The sequence below is a fragment of the Benincasa hispida genome, chromosome 4, assembly GCF_009727055.1.
Source record: "Benincasa hispida cultivar B227 chromosome 4, ASM972705v1, whole genome shotgun sequence".
NCBI lineage: Eukaryota > Viridiplantae > Streptophyta > Magnoliopsida > Cucurbitales > Cucurbitaceae > Benincasa > Benincasa hispida.
The window spans coordinates 59164114-59176581 of NC_052352.1; the positions used below are offsets into that span (position 1 = coordinate 59164114).

General features: G+C 34.0%; 1 protein-coding gene across 1 annotated transcript; it reads left to right on the top strand.

The window, feature by feature from the left end:
• Positions 1 to 2300: 2300 nt before the first annotated feature.
• LOC120076420 (probable ethanolamine kinase) lies at positions 2301 to 12239 on the top strand. The gene is made up of 11 exons (XM_039030241.1): positions 2301 to 2576; positions 2831 to 2922; positions 3063 to 3169; positions 4260 to 4365; positions 9457 to 9579; positions 9692 to 9783; positions 9929 to 10013; positions 10610 to 10715; positions 10807 to 10873; positions 11664 to 11756; positions 11831 to 12239. The coding sequence occupies exons 1-11, from the start codon at positions 2428 to 2430 to the stop codon at positions 11969 to 11971; spliced, it is 1161 nt and encodes a 386-aa protein (XP_038886169.1). The 5' UTR covers positions 2301 to 2427; the 3' UTR covers positions 11972 to 12239.
• Positions 12240 to 12468: the final 229 nt, after the last annotated feature.

Consider the following 12468-nt stretch of genomic DNA (forward strand, 5'->3'; position numbering starts at 1 on the left):
CAACAACAACAACAAACAAAAACCAAAAATAAAGAACGAACTGATTACCAAACAGTCCCTTGATTTTTTATTTTTAAGTTTATAAACACTATTTTGTTTAGTATAACAATTACGCGGTGGGAGATAATCTCCAACATCTTAGATCGATGGTCATGTCAATACCGCTAAGCTTAGTTTGACTTATAAACACTTATTCCACCCATAATTTTTTATGTTTTGTCATTCACTCTGTTAAATGTTCTTAAGAAATAGGTCAAGTTTTGGAAACCGAGGTCTTGTTTGGTAATAATTTTATATTTTATTTTTTATTTTTGAAAATTTAACCCATTTCTTTTCCTTTTCTTTCCATGGTTTACATATTTCTTAAGTACAATAGTTACTATTTTTAGCCAAATTCCAAAAATACATGTTTTTAAAAAATTAGTTTTTTTAGTTTTCAAAATTTGATTTGGTTTTTGATAATATGGTACAAAGTAGATAACAAATAAAAAATTTACATATAAAAAGAGTGTTTATAAATTTAATTAAAAAACAAATAGTTACCAAATGAAACCTAAAAATAAATAGTTTAATTTTTTTTTTAAATAACTTGTGGCATATTTTTTTGGAAACCCAAATGTTTGTTCAAAAGATGCGAAACTACACTTGAAAATTGAGGGAAAATCATATATTGTAAAAATCGTTAGGAGAGGATCTTAATAATATTAGTTTGTGTATGACCACAATTTAAATTATTTTACAAAGTAACATACATGATACATAAGACCTTCTAATAAATTTCGAATAAAATTTAGAATATTGAAAGCTTGGTGATGATAATGAAAATCATACGTTTAAGAAAATACGTAGAACATTATTAAGATTTTCCACGACTAGATTGATAGTTCTACAACGTACATTTTAACACAATTCTATAAATAAGGCATAAAATTTGAGAGACTAAACTCTATAATAAAAAGTCCATTCAAATTTCAATTCCATTTTTTTTCAAAATGTGGAGATTATAATCCTATTTAAACTATTTGAAAATACATTATGAAAGGACACAAGCTTTCATCTATATTGTCTAAATTCATCTAAGACCCCTTCAAATATTTTCATAAATATAAAAATATAAAATTAAATAAATACATGTAACATTGTGGATGAATTTGAATTTTAAGAATAATTATGTCTCTGGGTGGTTTTGATGCTTGAAATGATGCAACTCTTCAATTATATTTGGAAGCTTAGCTCGAAAGAAATCCATTTAATGCTATATTTCCTTATTAATTGATCAATATCTTTCTTTGAAAAATTGCAGCAGGTAGCAATTTGAATATGTTTTTTGTAGTAGTGTCACCGATGTTTTGCAAATATGGCAAAAACATCAAATATGAATTTCTAATTATTTTTTATTACATATTTTCCCTAAACAATTAATTGATAGAAAAAGAAACAAAGATGGAGAGAGAAAAGTGGCAATTGACGACTAGTGACCAGATGTGCGATGGTCGACGGAAGTAAACAGTAGGGAGATGGAGCAGTGGTCGGTAACAAATGGTATGAGTTGGTGAAAGAGAGATGTTGTGGAAAAAAAGACAGAGAGAGAAAAAGAAAAACAACGATCGACGACTAACTATCAGTGATCGAACGTGTGGTGGTCAATAGAGGTAAGCGATAGGGAGGTAGAGTGATGAGCGGTAGTAGATGGCGTGGAAGGTTGTTTGAAGAATGTGGGAGGGGGGTCTACTACTTTTGAAGAAGAAGCTCAAGTCTTTTTTTTTTTTTTTTTAATTTTTATTTTTTAAGTGTATCATTTTGATTCAAGTATATTAAGGAGTATTAAGTATACATCAGAAGTATATCAATGGTATCCAATGTATTAGATATATAAGAAGTGTGTATCAAGTGTATCTATCCGTATACATTTCTTGTGGACTGGCCTTTTTTTTTTTCACTAATTTTGTAAAATTAAAAGGTTTGGACTATGGGCCTAATATTAAGAACTTATTTTACCCATTTTGTAACTAACCCTATTTTCTATTATTTACCAAAATAAATAGTTTAACCGATATCAAATATGTATGACAACTTCGAGATTAGAAGTCCGATTGTCCAACCATAATTGATATCAAATATATATTCTTTTATTTAATACATTTTACTTTTACATTCAACTTTTGTAACAACGACGACAATAATAATAATAAAAAAAGTTGCTAGTCATAAAATTTAAAATTAGTTAAGTTAGACATGGTAATCGTGCGGTGGAGAATCGCCGGCAGGGTATTAGAGAAGACAGAATCGTAGATGAAGGAATATATTGTTCCATTATTAATGCACTTGCAAATCTCCAAGAACTTGAAAGACGAGTCCGTGAATCCATTTTCATTTTTCTTCCGTTGATTGATTCATTGCTGAAACATACAAAAACTTTGAGAAATCATGGGAGCCGAAAAGATCTGCAATGGCTGCACTGATGTGGTAGAAGTTGTAGGCGATGAAGATGGAGATGGCAACACCGAGTCGTATCAGTTATCGACTCTTTCCGTCGACCTTTCTCTTCCTCTTCCCGCCATGACTCCTCGCATAATGTTCGTATCGCTTCTTCTTTCCTTTGCTTTCTTTTTCCACACATGGATTGTTTATACTGCCTATTTCTGCTTTTTTCTGTTCTGTTTTTTTCCATAAACTGGAAGCAAGACGACCAGAGTGGTTCTTGTTTTTATGAATTTGATGATTTCATCTCCTTGCTTCTCGGAGCTCGCGGTATGCGGTCACTGGAGCTAATTCTAGAAGTTTTGTTTCGTTGATTTTGTTCTCAGTCGTTTTCTTGATTTTCTTGCAGCGAGTTGTGTAAGGATCTGTTCAAGGAGTGGTCGGAGCTTGACGGTTCTCGGTTCTCCGTTGAAACGGTCTCTGGTGGAATCACTAATAAACGTGAGTGTTTGATTACAATGTATTTCTTCGTTCAATTAGATTATGGCAAGAAGACTGTGTTCGAGGTTGCGGTTACTGATTTCTTCGTTGCTTGTGGAGTTCTATTATGTAATAGGAATTTGTTTTTCTGACTTCTGCAGTGCTTAAAGTTACGGTGGAAGAGGAAAGTGGTACTTATGTTTCTGTCACCGTCAGACTATATGGACCGAACACGGATTACGTTATTGATCGTGACAGGGAACTGCAGGTGACTTGCGACGTTTCTTGATCGATAATTGAGTGTTGAATTATCTGTTTGTTGTGTACGCTAAGTGTAGTGTTTGGATTTAATCTGTATTCTTTACGACGTCTTCTTTCTTTTTCCCTCTGTTCTTGGCGCATAACAGTGTTTCATCTTTTAGCATAGCTAGCCCTAAAACAATCTAGTCATGTACTCTGTAAATTGAATCTAACCTTTCTTAAAGTGATATATGCATGGTTCTAGTACTTAGCAATTAGATATTGATCTCTATTCACCTCTATTATTATGTTTAATCAAAGTACGTAACAGGTAAGCTAACTCAGCTATGTTTGAAAATATTCTCATGCTGTGTATATTTGGCGTACACAATAATCAAGAACTGTAGCTTTGACATAAAAGAAATCTTTCGTGCTCAAACCCCATCTATATTAGTTCAGAATTCAAATATATATTAATATATATTTTTTAAATTCTGTTGATTTCTGTTTTATGCTCTTTAAAATATAAATATGGTATTGAAGACTTAATTTTTGTAATCAATTCAAATTTGTTGAGGAGAGTGCCGACTGTTTTTCTGTCTGTAATTGAGTCTATGTTATCTGCTTTGTGAGGGAAATCTTGTTCCTGACAGAGAGAGCGCTAATTGCCTGGGGTAGGATCTTGTGACTTTTAAGATTTTGATACTTGATTGAACTTGTTCAGGTCCCTTAGAGGGTCTGGTGTAGGTAGGCCTTACAGCTGAATCTCCCTTTATCTTCTTTCTCTCTTCCACCATTTCCTTGTCTTTTGTTTCATTTTACTATCTTAAAGGGTTTCCCCACTAGTATTATGGTTTTATGTCCCTTACTTGCATGGTCTTGAAGCAAGAGAAATTCAGGAAAGTTTGTGTAGGTTTCATGAAATCTAGAGTACAGTCTGTGACTCTGTATAACCAGACTATGCTTTTTTTTTTNTGATAATTTTTATCTTGAATTTTGATTATTCAAATTATGCCTACTAATTTCTTATCTTTCACTTGGCTTCCCCTCCCTTCTCGTGTGTGACTTTTGCTTATATCATGTTGTTCACTCTGTAATCTCATGACATCTTGTATTAGGCAATCAAATATCTTTCAGCTGCAGGATTTGGTGCCAAGCTTCTTGGAGTTTTTAAAAATGGAATGGTGCAGTCATTTATTCATGCACGTACACTAGAACCATCAGGTAAAAATTGAATTTAGAATCTTTCTGATTTCCACTTTATTTGCAGAAAATTCAATTTTAATCTTTAATGTTCAATGTTGTTACATTATTATGTAGCATTTCATTGTAACAGTGGCTGCATTGAAAGCTTTGCAGTTAAAATCTATGGAGAGAGAGAGAATGAAATATTAATTTAATATTATCTGCGCTTTAATAGTTAGAACTTGATCTAAAATTTGTTTTTCACATTTAGCAATATGTGGGCTGGGTTTTGAACATTTCAGTAGTTCATATAGCCCTTGATTGAGGTAAATGGAGTTTATTCTTTAAGTAGTTCATGTTAACAACCACAGCCCCCCCACCCCAATGCTCTCCCCTCTCTCCTCCTTTTGTTTCTGCATTTAAGTTAAGAGTTCATCCCTTGATCTGGGTTTTTTTAGCTACTGGATTAGCTTTCAACCGGTTCATCAGTTTATCTGACTTCAGCTTCCAAGTTACGTATCAGGTCTCAGTTTCTTTTTTAAGTTTTGTTTCTGGTTTATCCAGCCCCTGTATTGGATAATGGATTTAAGGAGCTGTTGTGTAAACAACAAGTGTATCTGCATTGGTTAGAGAATGACAGGTTCTTGTTGAAGATGAAGACATGGACAACAAGATGATCCCCCTTTCTGTTTTCCAATTACGCCGGTCCGAAAATTCATTAGTGGATTTGTTGCAACACCCAGTGCAAATCACATTTCTTCAAGCAAACTAGGGATGTATTTGGTACAGCTCACTTATCAAAAAGATCTTTATGTTGGAGCATTGAATGTGCAGTATGGCCGTCATCAGGAGCTTGGAAAGACAGTTGATTCAAGTCCCTTTAGGAATTGCGACCTTACTTGAATGTAATTTTTTCTATAGGTTGTACAATTGTGTCCTTGAGTTCTAAAGGGGAATTTCTAAAAAATGTTAGGCTCAGTTTTTGGGATATGGTAAAAGGCTTTCTTGAGAAATATGAGGAATATTTTCAGAAAGCACAGAATCTGCCTAAGCTGCCCACGGTTAAGGATACTGTCAACTCCAGAATTTATGAGGAGATAGTGAAAGGAAATCTGAGGCCCAATGTCCAATTGAAAAATTCCATAGTTTAAAACTCTCCTCACCAAATTGGGCCAGAAAGGATCATGAAGTGGTGGTTTACATTTTTGTTAGTGAATTATTAGTTGTTTCTAGACTATTTGCTCATGTCAATTGGAAGGATATAAAGAAAGCTTTGGAGGATCATTTTGAGGGGACTGTTTTGATCAATCGTTTTTATGGTTGATAAAATATTGCTAAAAATGGATGTATGAAGAATCAAATGGAAAATGGAAGCTCTTTGGAAGTTTTCATTTGAAAATTCAAAAGTGGTCAAGAGTAACACTCGCCGGATCTTATTAAAGGGCATGGAGGTTGGATATCCGTAAGAAAACTTACCTATAACTTACCTATAACTTATTGAGATAGAGGCACTTTAGAAGCAATTAGGGCGTTGCCGAAATTTTGCATCGATTATTTTGGTGCCATATATCACCTTTTTTATGATAGTCTCTCTATATCCACTTGGCTAATATTAAGCTTTATTTTTCCTTTCAATTTTTTTGAAGCCCAAGGTGTCCATTAGGGATAGATCTAGTGACTTTATCCCATCTAATAAGACGATCTCCAAATTGGAATGACTTCCTTTCCATGTGAAGCTTCTATAGAGTTTTGCAATAGTATATGCGACTTTTGATAAGATCTTGAAGAGAGATAAGGAGAGGAAAGATTTAAGTTCGTGGCTTCTAAAATTGTGAATGATTCCAAGCGTGGAGCCTTCTTTCAATCTTTTCTATCACTTTATTGAATGGGGTTTTTATTTCGTCCAAGATCATTTCAAATACTCAGTCTCCTTCTCCTATTGAAGATTCTGATTTGTAATCTATATTTAGCTTGTAACATTAATTCATATGGGTTTCCAATGGATAATATTATTGATGGTCTTTATCGAGGACTACTTTGCTGGAGGTCTTAAATCTTTATTCCTGGATAATGAAAAGGAGGATTTAAATCCAAACACCAATTTTGGTCATCAGATTCTCCCATGATGTTTTGCCTTCATCGCTATTGGATTTGAGGAATACTTTCAATTGTTGCCTTGCTCGAAGAGTCCTTGGTGGGAGTTGCTATTAATCGAGAATCCTTGAAAAGGTTACTCATTTATTAGGCTCCAAGCATGAAGAGTTGCTGGTTCCCCTTTTTTTTTTTTTTTTTGTTATGAAACAAGTGAACACTTCTCATTGATGAAATGAAAAGAGGCTAATGCTCAAAAGTACAAAAACCCCCCATGAGGGGAAACAAGAAAGAAAAACAAGTAATAAAATAAATGTGATACAAAAATAATTTAAGATGGTAGCATAAAGACATTCCAATTAAGTTAAATATCCTGAATAGGTTCCTTCAAAGCTTTTGGAGAGGGAGCACCATGAAGAGGCCTTCAGACAAGAAGAACCAAACTGATCATCCCACAACAAAAACTTATTATGGAAAACTCTTTGATTATGCTCAAACCATAACTCTGATAATAAAGCTTTCACCGAGTTAGCCCATAAAACTTTCGACTTTGATGCTACGACTGGTCTTCTGGTAAATGCAAGATATTATCTAATTGGAGAATACCCACCGAATGTTGAAAATTGAGAAAAGCCTCCACCAACGTTGCCTTGAAAACCAACAATTGAGGGATAGGTGCTGCAAAGTTTCGCAATCCCTCAAACAAAGTGGACACATAGAAGTTGCTGGTGCTTAAGAAACATTTAATGTATCATTAGTGGGTTTCGTGGGAATTGAATCAATTAATTCTGATACGCTGGTATGGGCAGTGGTGGTTGAAGAGCCCTTTTTTGGTCATCCTTTGCATGTCTCTTCAACTTAATGGATCAGTTAAGGCTGACCTTTTAAATCTCTCAAGCATCCAACTACCCATTTATGGTTCCTAAAGGATAAATTGTTCTTTAATCACATTTTAATAATTTTATCTTGCGTGTTTTTAAAGATTCCCATGATCTGTTTTCATCGTCCACTTCAATTATAAATTCTCCCAAGAAGGATTTGATGGCATATCTAAGGAGCAAGATGTCTTCATTATTCTAGTTGATATGGCTACTGTAGAAGATTTTTTGCACTGCTTGTTTGTTTGGAGGTAATCTTTAATTTCTCGATCGGTTCCAAGCCAGTTTGTTTTGACGCCCATTTGTAGTTTCCTTTGCATTCAAAGCTTTAAAACTTCTAAGATGGAAGTCTTTTTCCTTCTCTTAGCAGTTCATTTAGCATCAGTTATGATGTTTGTCTGTTGGAGGGATCTTTTTGTCTCTTGGAGCTTTGAAGCTGTGTTTCATTCTCAAATAATTTTTGAAGTTTTGCTCTCTTTGCTGCTTTGCGTTGCCCACCTGCTCTCATAATTTCTTGTCGGTGTTCTTTGTCTTATCTTTTATTTGTTTTCTTCTCTTTACAAAGCATACTTCCTATATGCTTTTTTTTCTATATTCAGTTCTTACTCTGTATTAAGCTCGTCCATATCCCTTGAGCATTGGTCTCTTTTTATTTATTCAATAAAAAGTCTCATTTCATGTAAAAAAAAAAAAAGAATAAAAGAGTAATAAAATAAAAAAAATCCTCAATTGGGTTCGAGGACATTGTTTGGAGTTTTGAGAGAATAATAATATTTTTGTTTCTTATAATAATAATAATAATAGTCTGTCTTAGGAGATGTGGGTTTCATCGGACTTGAAGGTAATGCTCTGGGGGATGCTTTATTATTATTATTTTTTTGGAAAAGGATGCCACACTTTTCATCAAGAAGATGAAAAGAGAATAATGTTGCAAAATACAAATAAGTCACAAAAACAAGTCAATTCTAAAGGACAATGACACAAAAAGTACAAAAGAATAATGAACGAACATAGAAAAGTATCTAGTGAAGAACTATATAGCTTTTCCAACTCCAGCTCAAAACTTGAATGGAACAACCCTGGAAACTTTCAGATAATGAGCGCCAAGATGACGACCTTAAAGCATTCAAAATGTGAACAAGAAGAATCCTGGAAAGTACATGGATTCCTTTCCTCCCACAACTCTGATAAGAGACCTTTGACTGCATTAATCCATCATGAAGAAGCATTCAAACTCAATAAAGAACCACCCAAAAGATGCAAAACAATGTCTCTAAAGCGATTGGTGAAAACCCACTTGAAACCAAATACATGAAATAACTTAATCCAGCACCAGCGAGAGTAAGCTCATGAAGAAAATATGGTTCAGACATTCTTCCTAAGAGTATTCTTAGGAAGCTCTTTTTGCAATATGTCTGAAGAATTAAGACTTCCACTTAACATAGTCCAAATGAGGATATTAGTTCTTTTGGGGCCCTTTGACTTCCAGAAAGCTGCAAATAGAAAATTGTCCATGGGGGTGAATAATAAAAAAAAAACTAGGTAGGGATTTCACACGTGAATAATCCCTAATGATTCAAGAGATCATTTTCAAGTGTCCTCCAATTCAGTGAGAAATATTGAAGATAATTTCAATCATAAATCTTGAAAATCCACAGTTTCATCACAAATTTTCAAAAGTTGGAAAACAAAAATCCAAGAAGATGCAGTCACATCCCAAAACAGACTAGAAAACCTATCCTTCAAAATTACCCCACTAAACCAAGGGTCCTTTCAGAAAAAGGTTCTACCAACTCTAAACATCAACAATATTGTGGGGGAGACTTTAATATGCATTATTTGAGTTTAAAAATTGATTTATTTTGGAGGTGGTTTATTTCATTACCACATGGACTAAATCGACCTATATCCTGATTCAGTGTGGGTAATTTTTTTTTTTTTTTTTTGGAGGGGGGATTTCTTAACCCTTAATTTGAGTTGTGCATCTTTTTTATCAACAACAGAGTTGCTTGTGTGTTTTTATCTTGGAACTGCTTTCCTCCCTTCAACCTCTAGCATTCTCATGCGTCAAGTGCATATGTTACAAACCTTTTTTTTTCTCTCTATAGGAATATCTTTCAAACCTTATGATTAATAACAAATATTTTGTTTGGTTTTGTAGATATGAGAAAGCCAGAGCTAGCTGCTGAAATTGCTAAACAACTTAATAAATTCCACAAAGTTTATATTCCAGGTTCTAGTGAACCTCAGTTATGGAACGAAATCTTAAAATTTTACGAGAAAGGTTATTTTTCTTGACCAAGTACAAGCTTCTTCTGGTCAGCGGACCCCTTATGCAGTTGAACATTCTACTTTCTTTTGAACTGGTTTTCACGTTTCTCATTATTGACTTTCAGCCTCTGCACTGCAATTTGAGGATACTGGGAAGCAAAGTATATACGATACAATTTCATTCAAGGAAATTCACAATGAAATCCTTGAGATTAAGGTTGTTTCTTCTGCAGAAATTTTTTAATGGTTCTCTGTACTAGGTTTGTCTATTTTTTGAGGGTTCATCTGCTATCAATGGTACACGTATATAACTTTAGAAAAGAGATTCCTGTTTATTGATGCAACTTGCCATAATTGAACAGGAACTAACAAGCCTTCTTAATGCACCCGTAGTGTTTGCTCACAATGACCTGCTTTCTGGGAACCTAATGCTAAATGAGGAAGAAGGTAACCCCCTATAATAATATATTCTACTTCTTTCCTTGGTTCTTTCAAATTCACCATCATACAGTACTTCCATCTTTCACATAAAAATATAACCATACACCTCCTCCCTCATGTACTCACATCTACTTATCCTTCTCTATTTTCCATATCACATGCCTTTTCCCTTTATGATAATTAATCATGAGGATGTGCTTGCATAGCGACTATTAAGGATGTTTATTCCTTGTGAATAATAGAAAATGGTAGGCTGAGTTGTTAGTAGGTGGAAATTCGAACTGGAGTGGGTGCTGATTGGTTCTTCAAATTGTAGTAATCCGTAAGCAACATCATCTAAATAAAGTCTTTTCTACTTTACAAATAGTCGTTCAAGGGACATTAGCATGTCTTTGACTGTTGAGAATGAACCTGTTATGAGATGTCGGAGTAGATATAATGGTAGCAACATGGATGTTAGGACTTCAAATGGGGATCTTCGTTCTGGCTAGCGATTTGATTTCCTGACTAGAACTTGACAACCAAGGATTGGTTGTGAGGTTTAGCAAGATTTGATTTCTTTGCTTTCCCCACTAAGATGCTCATCTTACTAACATATACAGGACGACTGTACTTCATTGATTTCGAGTATGGATCATACAGTTATAGAGGCTTTGACATCGGTAATCACTTCAATGAATATGCAGGCTATGACTGTGACTACAGCTGGTAGGTTCTTAATCTTCTTTTCATATGTAAATTTTCTTTCTAAGATGTAGTGACATTGGTGTTTGACTATAGTTTATCAATTGCTGAGCAGTTATCCATCCAAGGAGGAACAGTATCATTTCTTCAGGCATTATTTACAACCTGAAAAACCAGATGAGGTGCGTTGACATTTTCCCTATGTGCGCTTTCCTTCATAAATGATTTAAATGCTAAAATAATAGTCACGCACAAAGATTTATGTATGCTGTTGATGCTTGTTAAAAAGTCATGGTGACCTCTGCCATGCTTGTATTTTCTGAACGCCTTCCTTACCGTACTTGGAACCTCAACACAATACATTGTAGGATTGAGATTTTATGCACCATCCTTTCCATCATAGTTGTTGCTGCAAATCTTCTACCCTAGGATTTTTGTAACTTTCCTTTTTATTCCTCTTTTAGGACAACTGTTATTTTAAACCTTTTATGATATTTTTGAACATGCATAGAAGGTAAACGCATGAGTAATAGAAAATTATTAGCATGATAATACTTTCAGCTAGTACGGACACTTTAATTTGCCTAGCGTGTCTGACATTTGTTGGACATGTATTGGATACTTGTTAGTGCAACAATTGTGTTAGACATGCACGAACATTTGTTGAGCAGATTAAAAAGGCAAATATATGACAATAACAATAAATTTTGAGTGTGAAATACATCAAACTTTTTTTAAATATATAAATGCATCAATCCATTAATTAGGAATTTTAATGTATATTTTAATAAACGAGTCCTTACCATGTGTGTCCTAGCTTTTTAATAAATGACGTGCGGGTGTGTTGATATATCCGTATCGTGTCGTGTCGTATCGTATCCATATATGTACTTAGACTTTGAGGATGTACAAAGACACGTTATTTATACTTCAGCAATCATTTTCTATACTAATTATTTATACTTCTAAAAGGTTTCTCAAAAAGATCTTGAAGCTCTCTACGTGGAGTCGAACACATTCATGCTGGCTTCTCACTTGTATTGGGCTTTATGGGCGCTTATACAGGTACCTTACTGCTTCCACTTTCCTTGGTATATTATTTGACCCAAAATGTTAATTCGTTTGACTATGCTTTATAGGCAAGGATGTCTCCGATTGATTTCGATTACCTTGGTTATTTCTTCCTACGTTACGACGAATATAAAAAGCAGAAAGAAACATATTGCACTTTGGCGAGATCTTTCCTTGCTCGGTCAGGATTGGGTCGTAGTTCTGCATAGAAGATAGACAATTTGGGGCGGATAGGATGAGCAAAGTTTGTATTTTTCATCTTTTTACTGGTTTTGTTTAATATCTGTTGTAAAGTTGTATTTTGTACTCTAATAATTCGGTCATAAACTTCAAAGAATCTATCGCAGAACTTTCTTTTCATTGTCAGTTCTGAGAAGATTTTAGGCTTCCAAATATAGTCGATTTGAAAGGACTTTTCTCCATGTTATTATTGGAAATAAAAGTATACAAAATGAAATGAATTATGTGATCCCAAAACTTTATCTTCACATAACAGGTTGAGGCACCTATTACTATCTCAAAAGTTCTAATAGTTGAACTAAAAGGAAAAAAAAAAGGTGAAATTTTAATTTCGCTCCCTTTTTTTCTCTTCTGGACTAAATCTTAAGATATTGCAACATTTTAAATTTGGAGTTAAATTCAAATAAAATATTTGTTGATTTATATTAAAATAGAAAAGGGAAGGGAAAATGTACGGAGAGAAAAA

What these genes read in the sequence shown, in the direction of transcription:
- LOC120076420 (XM_039030241.1), top strand. Translation starts at nt 2,428, where the DNA reads ATGGGAGCCGAAAAGATCTGCAATGGCTGCACTGATGTGGTAGAAGTT. An exon ending in TGGTGGAATCACTAATAAAC is followed by an intron (nt 2,923 to 3,062) that starts GTGAGTGTTTGA and finishes TGACTTCTGCAG; the next exon opens with TGCTTAAAGTTACGGTGGAA. An exon ending in AATGCTAAATGAGGAAGAAG is followed by an intron (nt 10,014 to 10,609) that starts GTAACCCCCTAT and finishes TAACATATACAG; the next exon opens with GACGACTGTACTTCATTGAT.